The sequence below is a fragment of the Polypterus senegalus genome, chromosome 15 (genome assembly GCF_016835505.1).
Source record: "Polypterus senegalus isolate Bchr_013 chromosome 15, ASM1683550v1, whole genome shotgun sequence".
Lineage (NCBI taxonomy): Eukaryota > Metazoa > Chordata > Cladistia > Polypteriformes > Polypteridae > Polypterus > Polypterus senegalus.
The window spans coordinates 135858723-135873163 of record NC_053168.1 but is presented as its reverse complement, the minus strand read 5'-3'; the positions used below and the strand labels follow the sequence as shown (position 1 = coordinate 135873163).

At 36.9% G+C, this 14441-nt stretch overlaps 1 protein-coding gene and 1 long non-coding RNA gene across 4 annotated transcripts in view; one reads left to right on the top strand and one right to left on the bottom strand.

Moving 5' to 3' along the window:
• The window catches only part of sall3b (spalt-like transcription factor 3b), a 39949-nt gene extending 31052 nt beyond the window's left edge, over nucleotides 1–8897 (bottom strand). Inside the window, exon 1 of one of the 2 annotated variants that reach the window (XM_039736385.1) lies at nucleotides 7175–8897. In XM_039736385.1, the coding sequence (XP_039592319.1) occupies nucleotides 7175–7256 (82 nt within the window). In that variant the 5' untranslated portion in view covers nucleotides 7257–8897. The remainder of the gene's footprint in view (nucleotides 1–7174) is intronic. The other variant, XM_039736386.1, reaches the window with a different exon arrangement.
• LOC120515418 overlaps nucleotides 7541–14441 on the top strand; it is a 93513-nt gene continuing 86612 nt past the window's right edge. The window contains exons 1-2 of one of the 2 annotated variants that reach the window (XR_005630651.1): nucleotides 7541–7623; nucleotides 12866–12976. This is a non-coding gene — a long non-coding RNA (uncharacterized LOC120515418). The remainder of the gene's footprint in view (nucleotides 7624–12865; nucleotides 12977–14441) is intronic. The other variant, XR_005630652.1, reaches the window with a different exon arrangement.

Sequence of the window (14441 nt, the reverse complement as noted above, 5' to 3'; positions counted from 1 at the left end):
CAAAATCACTAGTGCTAATCTAATCTTCCCACAAGTACACTATATACTACTATATATATATATGTGCATTTTTATGTGTTAATGTTATTTTGTTCAATTTTATTGTGTTTATCTGTAATATCTTAATAAGTTTATGGAGTTAAGGGGCTCCTTATGGGGTACTTTTTATTATGAAGTATTTATGAAGTTATTGTGGGCACTGTTAAATTAATAGGACTAGTGTACTGAATTTAGTTTCCACAAATGAATGTTGGAATGTCAATAAAAGATCCTTGAGATATATATATATATATATATATATATATATATATATATATATATATATATATATATATATATATACACACACAATATATATGTTTATATATGTACATATGTACATATATATGTATACTATATATATATACTGTATATATATATATTTATATATATATATATTTGTAATGTACAAAGCAAACTCACCACTGTTATATTTACCTTTAAAAAAAATGAACGTGGAAAGATTACATCCATATTTTTAATTATTAGCTTAACAAGGATGATTTTGCAGTGTATATATGTGTATGTGTGTGTGTGTATAGGTCTATTTCTAGATGCATATACAGGGGTGGGCAAAAGTAGGTTTACAGCTGTTCATATGGAAAAAGACATGCAGGTTATGAGTATTATAACTGCTTTATTAACTCAAAAGCTTTATTAACTTTATTAACTCAAAAGAATGTCACAATGGCACAGTGCACTTAGGTACAATCTCATTAGTGCTCAAATTGGTGGCCTTTATCATTTACACATTCTTATAGTCTGCTTGCTACACTCAAGCATACTTTAATAATAGTAATAATAATAGGAAGACAAATAATACACATAAATACAATAATTAATAAATACATAGTAATACAAGATTACATTGTGTTTGTGTGCTCACAACTGTAAATCCACCAACCCGTGTATATGTGTGTGTATGCACGTATGCACACATATACACATATCTGTATATACAGACACACACACACAGACAGCTATATATATATATATATATATATATATATATATATATATATATATATATATATATATATATGTATACACACACACAGAGTCATATACAGTATATATCCCGTACCAGTCAAATACCTGGACACACCTGAGCCGTTCAAAAGTCTGGACGGACGTCGACTGGAAGAGCACATCATTACAGTCAGCATTCTGTTCACCACTTGCACATTGAAGGAATGGCTGCTGAACATGTGGCTTTGCATTCATATATGAATAATAATTTTTTTTTTAAATCCATCCTTTCAAGCAATACTAGCCATTAGCAACAGCAGTAATGTCGTGGTTCTATTTTTAAGTCAATGTAATGGTATCCTGATGACAAAAAAAAAGTTATCAATCTCTATGTAAAACTTGTAAATGTCTGTGTTGTGTGTGTGTGTGTGTGTGTGTGTGTGTGTGTGCGTCCAGACTTTTGACTGGTAGTGTCTAAATATACACAGTACAAAATCACTAGTGCTGAGCTAACACTTAACAATCTGGATCCAATCTTCCCATATGTGCACTTTTAAAGATGAATTTAACAAACTGGTGACTTTGCTTTGTACGTATGAAAATACACATATGTGTAAAACTATATATTCAAACAAATACTAAGCATATATATGTATACATATTCATAAAAACCAAAACATAAATAAACACATAAAAACACCCACATAGAAAAAGCACAGATGTACAAATGCCCAAGTACAGTATATGTGTGTAAGTATAGCAATAGAAATGTGCCTTGACGCACACAGAGTGCACTTTTCTCTTCATGGCTTTTAAAGAATCCCAAAGCAAATTCTTGCCAATTTTGACTAAGGTGGCTGATGCTGCTTAATGCAAAAGCATCAATAAAACAAAGAAGAGAAAAACATCTCAATGGCCCTCCTTTGATCGATGGCACAATTGTTAAGGTATTAGAAGTGCAAGACGAAACCTGACCCACTTGTGTCTTCTGTATCTCCTCACATGCGGTATAATCAACCTGTTTAAGCAATTTGCAATGTAAATTTTTTTTTTAATCTATTGTTTCCTTCGAAGGCTTACATGAAAAAGGAATGCGCTGTAAACTTCAAACTTTTTTTTTGGCTCTTGCGTTTTTATGTAACCTTCACCTGTCCCTTTGTCGACTAGCTAATGCAACTTAAAAGCAGGCATATTGAAATAAAAATCTCCGGTGCCATGTGGTCACTGCATTTAAATTGGCTTAAGATCTCATCCAGGCAACATTCTATTTATTTATTTATTTATTTATTTCCCCCACATAGATAAAGCAGGATTATTCTGCAAGCCCAAGAGGCTGTCCTTCTGAGTTTATAGCTGGACTGTTTGGCCCTGCATGCTGCCAGAATCAAATGAATTTGAAAATAAACAGCATGTGCATATTAATGACAGTAAGTATGGAAGAATTTGATCGGACTTGCAACTTGTGTGCAAAGTCAACTGTTGACGTACTTTACACCAATGGATGTTGAATATGGGAATGTTTAGCATGGGAAAGGCGCTATAAAAATCAACTGTATTATTATTATTATTAGAATAAAGGAATGAGGAAAAGCAAAGTGCCTGAAGAATACAAGTGAATGACTGACCTTTAATTCCCCACCATGCAGAAAAGCTAAAACGCACTCCTTAAAAGTTATTTGCTTGGTATATTAACTGTAATAAGGATTACTCGACACTCTCAGATTTGGTTATATAGCTACACAAAACAATTAAAAGAAAGGAGAGATCATTAACTGGAGTGACCCGAGTATCCCCAAGCTCCACCGACTTGTGCGGCCCTATCCAAAAAGGCAAAGGCTAATAGCAATACCTGTGTAATTCTTTCCAAAAACATAAAATATAAAAGAGATGACACTCACTGAAGAAAGGCAACAGCAGCTCCCTTTTGGCCCGTAATTGTAAATTAGAAAAGAAGAACGTAAGAAATTGGACAAAACGAGAGGAGACCATTCAGCCCGTTTGTTTAGCTGAGCTTTTCCCAAAAATCCCAACCAGAGCGGGACATGGATTATCAACATTTCATCTTTATCACCGTAAATCAGGCTGACGTTTTATGGCAAAGGCTTCAATATTCTTCAATTGGCGAACAAACAAACAAAAAAAATGTACAAATTCCTGACCTGTAGTATTGACACTTGTGAGCTAAATTAAAAATAAAAAAAAAACAAAAGTTTGAATCCCTTGCTCTAATAGAAATATAGAAGTGTGTATTGTGAGCCATTACTGATTTTCTAACACTGCGTTATGCTGAACACTTTACTGTTCAGCTCCACCATAAACAGACAAATGACACTCTCCCAATTTCACTTTTGTTAACATTTCCAAAACAAGCCCCTTAAACGCCCCGGGACTGCATTTAAAAATAAAATATTAAAACGCAAAAAAAAGAAGACAAGGCAAAAAAAGTAAGCGTCATCAGTATGAAACAACAAGCCAACCTAGGCTGGAAATGAAAGTGCAGCGGCTCATTGTGTCGGCCCCGGCCAGATCTCCCCGCTGTCAATAGCAAGTCCTGACTCCAATCACTTCTTCAGCAGACTTTCAAATTAAAGATGTCACGGCTTAATGAAACCACAGCAACACACACAACAATCGCAATTGCTGGACACCCACCTCACCCCCTAGCCCACCCCCAGCCCCCAACACTTAAAAATACTGCAGTCCACTTACTAAGCACATCAAAGGATATCCCCCCCCAACCACCACCACCACCACCACCATCACCACCGCCACCCCTCTCCAAAAAATTAAGAAAAGTGCTAAACCCGCCAGCACTAAACTTGTGCTCAAGTAGAAAAGACAAATTTGGAGGACTGATGTTTTCTAATTTGAACAAAGCTTTAGTTGTTGTTAGGAGAACCAAAAAAGCAACTCACGAGAATAATAATCCTTAACACTTATCGAGTATATTTTCTCACTACTCGAAGCACCAAGGTGGCCCTCACCCTAACCTTACTCGATTTTGTTTAGCCCTGTTTGGAAGTCGCTTTGTAATAAAATAAATGTAAAGGAAACGGTGCCCAAATGTGGAAGATGACGACGACGATGATGATGTCCAGTGCAGACGATGCATGCCATTGGCATGCTCCCTAATAATCGGTAAGCTGACAGTGGCAGCTCCTTCATGTATGTGACACTTTCGACTCTTTTTCCACACACCTGTTCTCCACACCCTGCCCGATGCCAGTGTGAGAGGCACTTCTTCAATGAATGCATTTGCATTTTTCACAGACAGGGAAAGAAAAAAAAAAAAATAAATAAATTATAATTATCCCAAAGCAGCCCCTTAACAACTCCAAGGCAGATAAGCTAAAAGATTTCTGGAGAGCACCAGGGTGCTTGTTTACACGGTTCACAGTGCTCCGAAGTGATCTGCATATAAAACAAAATGGTAATTGTCAGAAGGTTAATTTTTAACTTGTTATAAACACGGCGATATGATTAATTGAAGTGAGTTAAACTCCATCCCCGACTGGTTCTCCAGTGCCTAGAATTGTCACATTGTTGCATTTTTTTTTTTGGGGGGTGTGTGTGTGTTGGGAGGGTGGTCGGGGTTGGGGGCTGCTCCTGTCTGTGAGAGCGTTTTTCTTTCTTTTTCTTTCTTTTTCTTCCTCTCTCTCTCTCTCTCTCTCTCTCTTTTTTTTTTTTAAAGCCATTCACAATCGACAATAATAACGTTTAAAATTCGTCGCTGGGTGCAGTGTAGTCCTTTAATGGAAAAGACTGTCTCTTTCATTCGGCAAAAATAAATCCATTCATCTGATCATGTAGTCATTGAGGCCAATACAAAACAAACCAAGTGTGAGAAATTCTACGTGATGAAGTAAACAAAAAACATTTCCATAACAAAAAGATACTTTGCACTTAATCTACCCCACCATATGCAAGCGTTTCTTTTTCTTTTTCTTTTTTTTTTAATATGCAAGGCTCCGGTTCAAATGTGCTGTGACAAAGATGCAAAAAAAAAAAAAAAGATAAGAAAGATAAGGCTAAAGACAAGTTTGCTATTGTTTTTTCTTGCCTTTCCTTTTCAGCAATTTGTAGATTCACGTGAAGTTTTTTTTTTTTTTAAGCTTATAATTCCTCCCTGGCAAGGTAAAAGCAGATGGGCCAACTTGGTGTTCAGTTTTATTAAACTGATTAGCCTGGCATTAGCGAATGATATTTAAAAAAAAAAAAAAAATCTCTAATCAGCTAATATTTATATTTAAAACAAAAATCCACATTGGCGTATTTTGTCATTGCTGGCAAATTAAGTACAGACCCCTTATTGAGGAGAATTATTTTTTTTTTCTGCTCAAAACAATACGAAACTTTGTTTATAGACGAAATGCTGCTTGTTATTGCGATTCGTGATATTATTTATTAGAATTATGGTAAGCTAAAAACGCCCGGCATTCAAAGAATGTTAATGAGGAACTTTGCTGCAATTTTTGTTGCCCCCTACACACACACACACACACACACACAATCCTGTAAAATTATAAACTACAAAGATGAGAGACGTTTCCGTCAGGAAAAAATGAGCAAAGGTGCAGGAGGTGAAACTTCCAGGTAAGCGCTATAGTGACAAACAATAAATAATAATAAAATAATAACGATAATAATAATAATAATAAAATAAATAACAGCAGAGAATTGGACTTAACCATTTAGAAACCAAACAATGTTTCAAATTGTGAAAAGTATTCAGAAGAGCAACTTAGCCCTGTGTTTGAGATTCTTGTGGGCAACTCAAAGTGACCTGAGAATAAGAAGTGAAAAGACGTGGTAAGAGATGTCTGGTTTTTGTTTCTCTTTGGAGTTAAATCGTTTTGTGACCTTGAATTGGAATCTCTTGAACTGCAAAAAACAACTACTGGGCTCGGTTATAAAAAGCAGAAAACCGGCGAAGATAAACCGCGTGCTGCATACGCCGTTCACGTCTTGTCTTGGGATTCAGCGTCCACGACAATTTTGCAATACAATTTGTTCTAATGAAGAATACTCTGACGACTCATTTTTCACGTTGCAAATGTCATATCTTACACGTTTTATTTTTTTATCAATAACCCTGAGACACGTTATATATGCGGCCATATATGTAATGTGTATATACCTATGCAAATATGTACACCAAATAATCCGTTATGTTCTCAGTGAAACACTGCAAGTTTCAAACATTTAAAACACACCCAGACTCACACACACGCGTGTATGTGTGTGTTTATTGTTTCATGGCATATACTGTATTACTTAATTCCATGCTAAATCTAAAAAGGAAAAGAAGTGACGTGCATGTTGCTAACGTGATGAAATATAATCTAAACGTATTAAATAATAAAAACGCCGTATTAACAGGTGTTTGAGTGTTTCTCACTTTGTTTTTCAATTATCTTGTTTATTCTAAGTTATGGCATTAAGAATAAAAGTGTTGCGTTTGTGTTTCTTCCCAGCATTATCACTACCAAAAAGTACAAGTAAAAATCAGTTGCTTACTTCAAATGCTCGCACCTTTTTAAATCTTAGGTTATCATTAATAAGCAAGAGCTGCAATGAACAACTTGTTAGTTGCAAGCTTTCGTCCCCTTTTGGCACACGTGAACACTCTTTATGACCTTTTTTTAAATAAATGTTCATAAGTTGGATGGAAAGTTAAGTTTCTCTTATTTAAAAAAATGGTTTCGTCATAATAAAAAAAAAAAAAAAGAATTCAGCTTATTCTGTGCTGGACCAATCGGGAATCCTTACAGATAAAAAGGCATTGTGTTAACAATCACAGTCTACACAATGCTATTATTTAATTGGTCACAATAATGCAACTAATAACAACGATCGGTTTTAAACGCATACCTTGCCATTCCGATTCATGTCTCCAAAAAAAAAAAAAAGAAAGAAAGAAAAAAAAAGTTAAAAGCAGGCCGGTTACTTAGCGTCGTCCCGGAGCAAAGTCCGCTCGTAATCAGTATAAATATTACAAAGGATGTCAGAGGCTAAGTTAGCTCAGGGAGATCTCGACCTGGAAAGGCTCTCTCTGCACGTTTTGAGAAATTGTGCAACTTCTGTTGACCTGCTTATTCGTTTAAAGAAAAAAAAAATCGCCCACCCCCTGCTTTTCCGCCCCTGTATAACACCTAAAGTGCCTTACCATTTTCAGAAAGTACCTCAGCCAGAGATGGCTCTTCGTCCGACTTGAGATGCTGTGGCTTGGCTTGCTTGCGACGCGACATGCTGCTGCTGGGGAGCTGTGACTTGTTTCTGCTTTTTGCAGATACATCAGCAGCGAGCAAATAAAAAAATGTTCACAAATAGTCGAGTTGCAAAATTACGGAAATTAGCTGGTGTTGCTGTTGTGTGGATTGCGCATGTCGGTATATAATTATGATAGTGAATAATGCATTGCGATTAATGGTGGTGTGAGAGGGGATTGGCTGGGGTCCAGCGGACACACAGTGGATATGGAAATGAGGGATGGACTCAGCAATTAGCTGCTTCACTCTCCAAACTATCTGTCTCCGCTCCTCTATATCCACCTCTTCCAACACCACTGCAAATACTGCATTTCACACACAGCATAGAGTCTTCACTTTAGAGAAGGTCAGGCTCTTTCCTTTCTTTTCTGTCGCGCTGCTGTTTTTTTTTTTGGTCTCTTTATTTTACTTTATGTAGGGGTTTAATTTCTAACAGTATTTCTTCTTTCTCGTGTGTTGTTCCACGTGCCATCTTTTGAGAATCATTTTTATAGACAAAAAAAAAATGTTTTTTTTTCTCTTCTTTTGGTTGTTACAACTTTAAAATAATTTCTTTTCTTCCCGGAGATTGTTTTGGCGTTAGGTTGTTTCGGGTGCTTTGCAGAGAATGTCTAGAAGTACACGGATTTTTTTTTTCTTTTCTGTTTCTGTAAACAAATTTCCTCTACAAAGAAGATCGTTTCTTCCGAAGCACAGAAATAATTGCAGAAAAAAAAAGTTTTGACGTGATCCGCGGATACTTTTTGTTTTTACTTTCTTTCTTTTTTTTTTTTTTGTTTTTTACTCGCGATCTGTTTGCATCCGATAGCCTGTTTCCTCTAGTCCTACGGCAAAACAGGTCCTGGGGGCTTCAGTTTGGCTCGTCTTCTTTTCTTGTAGCGAAAGGATTGATGCAAATAACTTTTTAGAGCTTGTCATCCTGTCGGTCATTGGAGTTCTTCGAGAGTTCCACTCTCCTTAAAAAAAAAAAAGAACAATAAAAAGTATGGGAAACAATAGCAGCCAGCACGTCAAAGGTAGGGCCGGTACGGGTCAGCTGGTCCTCTCTCTCTCTCTCTCCCCCTTCAGTGCGCGGCGGCTGCTGCTGCAGAGTGCGCCGTCACCTTGGCTCTCTCTCCCTTTCTCTCTCTCTCTCTCTCACCAAATTCTCTGATCCGTTTGATCGAGCCTGATATCACTTCTTCTCTATCACGTTAAATAAGATCCCCGACAAAAAGAGTCAAACAAGCAGCCAAGAAAGTGACGAGCTCGAGGGAGACGCGAAGGAGCTTTTTGCCGAGGCGCCGGTTGCCTTCCTTTGCCTTTTCGCTCTGTGCGCGCAGCGTGTGCGAGTGAGTGAGCGAGCGAGTCTCTCAGCGCTCGAAGTTTCCGCTCAGCCCTCTGCAGGACAGGCAGCACTGCTGTCAGCGGCCGCTAGGATGTACCACACAGTTACTCTTCTACACCCCTCCTCGCCGTCACAGCACAGCCTAGCTTAATTCTTCTTGGAGTAACTTGCACTCTCCCTGGGTTATGCAATATCACGGGTGCACCGTTCGGTAAACTTTTTTTTTTTTCGCTCTTTCAAGTCTGCACCTTTCGATTTGAGAAGCCCCACCCCCGCCCTGAAAAAAAAAAAAACACAAAACGCTCTTCAATGCATGTCAACCGCACTGAGCAATACTGTTTAATCTTTCCGTCCTATAATTCTTTGAATGCTTTCATTGGAACAGAACTCCGCTTTCAGATGTTTTTTTTTTTATCTTCTTCTTTGTGATCTTTTGAAGCGCCGAAACAAGTTCATCACGTCTAAGTTTCCACTAATATTTGCATTGTGTCTTTTATTGCGGTTAAGATTGTTACTTCGAAACTTTGCAAAAAAAAAAAAAAAAGTGTCCACCAGAAGAGTTTTAAAATCTGAGATTGCTGGATTTTTTTTTTTTATTTTCACAAGCAATATCTTTATGAAGGGAAAAAAAGTATACATACCAACAGCTTGAATTCGAACAAAAAACACGAAAATGTCATTAAATCATATGCCCGCGATTACTCGTTTATGTGGAAATAAACAACTTGAATGGTTAATGGGTTATCGTGAAGTGTAGACTTAAACGACCAAATAGTTGGTGACGATGACGCGATCTGCCACAAATCCGTTTATCATCACCAACGCGACTTTTACTGTAGTTGAGAAACAAGGGGTGAAACACCGAAAATAGCCCGCCTAACGGAAATCATAGCGGGAATGATGACAGGGCACGGCAGGTCCACAGCCACGGAACGAATGTCACCGGCATCGTGTCGTAAATATTAGGGGAGTATTAGCATAATGAATAAATCGCCCATAAATGATGTGCCATACATTCAAATGCAGGCACGTATGGCTGGTATGACTGCATAAAATGCGCTTATCAAGCAATAAGTAATACATCACGGAACGAAGTACATCTAAACTTTGCTTTGAATTCGGGTTGTAAGTAAACACCTTATTGGCTGAGTGTGAAAGATGGCAGTTAAACGCAAATATTACACGAATGGCATATTCAAAAGGATATTTCCTGTGGGCGATTTTGTCTCCATAATGCTGTTTTGCTAAGCTTCCAAAACCTCGTATTAGGGCAGGATAGGCTTAATTAGTAGAGGATGCCTCCCCTTCCTTAGCTTGCCAGAAAAGAAAGAATATTGCTTTAGTCGGTAAATAACAAGGACGGGCAAATCATACGCTGCACGCTTTTGCAATGTGATTTATAAGAAAAGGAAAAAAAAAAAGAATCAATTTTTTAAAATTAGGGGTCGGAATCGAACAGTTTGCTCAGCACAAACAGGGATCTCGTTATCTTTCGTTAAAGTTTGTAAAGCTGTATTGAATATTCGTTTGGACGGTCATTATGCTAAATGCAAATTGCAGTTTGATTTTCGGAAAGTGTAAATTCAAAGCGTGTAAAATGTCCAGAATTTCGTTGATTACTGTAAAAGTCTACCTGTATATGCAACTCCTTTATTATAAATTCATATTTTAAGTATCTATCTATCTCACTGTATATAGCACTTTTCCTATCTATTTATTTTACTGTATATAGCGTCTTTCCTATGGAAAAAATATTATCATTATATATTTTTCAGTATATAGCACCTTTCTTATTTATGTATCTATTTTACTGTTTATAGCGTCTTTCCTATGTAAAAAAATATTATTATTATATTTTTCTGTATATAGGACCTTTCCTGTCTATCTACCTATTTGGCTGTGTATATCGCCTTTCCTATCTATGTATCTATTTTACTGTATATAGCGCCTTTCTATCTATCTATCTATCTATCTATCTATCTATCTATCTATCTATCTTACTGTATAGCACCCTTCTTATCCTATTTGTACTATTTCTATCTATCTATCTATCTATCTATCTATCTATCTATCTATCTATCTATCTATCAGAAATAAAACGTATCAATAAAGCGATGCATCATTACACATATACACGTTTATTTTATGGACGAGAAGGCAAGTCTATTATCAACTACTACTGTTATCTGAATATGTTCCTTTAATGTGTTTTCCCGGATGGAAGCAACACATGCGAATGTAATCACAAATACGTAATAAATCTGAATTTTACTCCCACCATCACCAGCTCTACTTGTAGGTCTGTTTAGTAAATATGGCAGATATGCAGCACCTCTAATCATCATTATCCTCCTCTTCATCATTACCATCAACCTCATCATCCTACATGCAGTAATAATTATAATAATCGCAGTGCTGTTCAGTTATAATTACAGTCTCAATACTATCATGTAATATCATTGTATACGTCTATACTGCCACTTGCCCAGTTCTCCTGAGCATTCTAAAAGTGAACACAACTAATGTTCAGTAGTTTATACACGCAAAGAGTAAAAAAAGTAACGCATTAATGCAAGCTCTGTAAAACATCATATCTATTTTTCTACCGTAATAAAAAATAATATTTTAAATACATGTGGCGTGTCAGAAAAAGCGCAAAATTTACTGGGCTGATTAAAAAAAGAAGAAGAATTATTAGTATAACGTATTTACGCACGTTTACATTTTGTGAACTATTCGAAATAATCTTATGGCTTATGGTTTTTAATTATTTTCATGTTCTGATTTGTCATTTTTTAAATTACATTGAATCATAGCGTACAGTGAAAAAAAAAATGCTCCCACACGAACAAACTTTTCATCCGCTGGAGGTGCAGTTATATCCAAAAGGTTGTTATTAGGTAGTATTAATAGATGCAGCCCTGGGAAGACAAAATCAGCTATTGATAATTGCAAGAAGTATACAGCAGCTACTGTATCGATCGGCTTGTCCCTTATTCCCCTGGTATATAGAGATAAGGAGACACACTCTTTAGTGCAATATAATTTCTTTTGACCTATCTGCTTGCTACAGACTTATGATGAATAGCCATACTGGCTAAAGTCCTTTATCACGAAACTTACCCCTTGATATAATATTGATTCTTTATAACTAGCTCGGCACACAAAAATCAAACTGTCCACTTGACCATCATCATCATCAATATCATCACAAAGGAGCTGAAATAAAGATCTGCTGTGGCTCTAAAGTGCTTTTTATAATCTCTTTCCTAATCTTTATTTTGCTGCCGATGAAAAGAAATCCTCTATCATTTAAAGCAATATATACAGTATAGTGCTCAAAATGCACGATCCTGCCTTGCTTGCTTGGCAAAATGAAACAGTTATCAGGCATTGATCTGTTTCTAAATCTTTTTTTTTTTTAAGCAGGAAGAAACCGAGTTATTTCATTCTTGCCCATTTGGCTGAACACTAAGTTATCCGGCATGCTTTTTCAATAAACTTTTGAAGAGCAAAGATCTACACCGAGCCGAAAGTAATATTTGATTTTTTTTTTTCTTTGTAAATCTTTCAAATCGCTGAAACCAAACCGTAGGTTTAAGAGCTGTCAAGGGAAAAAAGTAATTGTCGGAAAATGCGCTTTGTTTTCGTGTATTGTTTTTGTTAAAGTCTAATTAGATAAATACATATATCATTTATAATAATTAGCGAAAAACTAAACTCGTTTGGATAAAGAGCCACGAATTTGTTTTATACCCGAGCTCGTTTAGTACGATGTGTTTCGGTTGATATAAACAGCTTTTAAGAATGATCGGGGCATAAGTTAACGCAAACGACATGCGTCATAAGCGAAAAAGGTTTGTCAAGTTCACAATATAAATCGTTACTAACAAGTGAAATTAATTACAGCCACGTATAGCGGTTTGGTTTTTTTTTTAATGGAAGTGGGGGGTGTCTGTTTAGGAGAGTCCAATAGGGTGGGGGTTCCTTTCGATACACTCGGCATGCTGCCTATGGATTCTTAATTTGAGATCATTTAAAGCGACTTTCAGATTAACACGAAGGTTTAGAATAGAAATGTAATAGTCAAGGTTTTAGTAATCACTTCTGGAGCAGCCCCGCCACCAAAATAACCATTAGCCGACTAACACGTGCTTTGCCTCTAATTTGTCCTTTCCGCACCTCGCGACGCCGACTTTTAAAACCTCAGAGAATCGCATACAATGTCGCAACCGTTCTTTTCTTTTTTTTTTTTTTGTAGTGGCTAACGATGGTTGTTCCGCTCGCTTACAAAAATGCATTGCTTGGATTGATTTGAAGGTAAAGGCGATTACAGATACCGTCACAGGACCCCCGAACTCCCCACCCGAAGGTAAAGTTTCCAACTTAGAAAGCTGTCTGATTATTTGTTAGTTTGACTTTGGAGCTGTTTATGTTATGCTCACTGATCGGAACTCTGCTTCTGCATTGAGTCCCACCGTCCACGTTCCCTCTTTCTTATGATAATGCGACTTATTTTATTTGGCTGCCCATAGCTGCTCACACAGTAGCGTGTCACGAAACCGAAAGAGTTAAGGAAAAGGTGACATCCGTTAACTCTGTTTACTGCAGCACATCCTGCGTGTCAAAACAACAACAACAAAAAAAAGATGCTAAAAACAAAAACAGTAGTGTGACGGTCGCACTTCACACTTTTAACAATACGCTTGGCTCTGGCGTGAAGCGCGGGCTCCTAAAGCTAAGGTTCTGCTCTTCGAACGGTGGGAGGGGCCACAACCGCCCAGGTGTTGTGGGCTTGGCGTGGAGGCCACGCCCTCTGCTGCAGAGCGGAGTGCCACCTTCATCACAGGTATCGCACCATTGCTGGCTGTCCGTGCGACACTAAAAACACGCACGCCGACAAGGACAACAGTGGCACAATGCTTTTAGCGAAAACTGTCATTTGGGAATCTCAAAGGAGGGAGGCTTTAGGATAAAAACAAAAATCGAAGTGGGATTGTTTGCCGTGTGCTCCTTCCGTTGGGACAAACGTGATTCGGGGGGATGCACAATTAGAAAGAAAGACAACTAAATCGCTCTCAAAAACTTGAAAGGGGTAACACAAAAAGAGGCAGATGTGGTCGAATGAACGACCATTTCAGTTTTTAGTATCAAAAGTGGCGACTTACAGCGACATAACTTTAGGATTTTTAAAAGACAGGAGTGGTGTGTCATCTCTACATATAATAATTTAAAAAAAAATGGCTCATATACTGTAAGCATTACAAAAATCAAATCCCACGAGTAAACTGCCTTTTAAATATTATCGAAATTTATCTTGATATTCAAATTTGGGTGTATTTAGAGTTAATGTATTTCGATTTTCAACAACCTGTAAGTGATGTTTGAGCATGAGACATTAATGAAGGTAAATTTATAAAATATGCTGCATATAAAAAAAGAGGGATGGATTCCGTTACACACTTTGAAATGTGTGATTATGCTTTATGACAGAAAGCTTAATATGTTAAACTGAAATTGTAATAATAGCAGTGATAAGACAGTAATAGCAATGATACACAGCAGAGTGACAGGTAATTAAAGTTGCTAAATTAAAGATCATAAAATAAACTGATGGGGTCAGGGAAAGAAAAAGGATTAACATTGTTATACATTTCTAAATAAAAAAAAAAAAGAAAAAACATTTCTATTGAAGAGTCTCACATCAAGAATGCCACTGAATGAAGTGATAATGCAGCACGTTTTTTTTTTTTTTTTTTATGCATTAAAATTTAGGAACCGCCAATTTAATTCTGGATGGTTGCGTGTGTTTCTTGCTTTTTTTTTTCACATGCAGA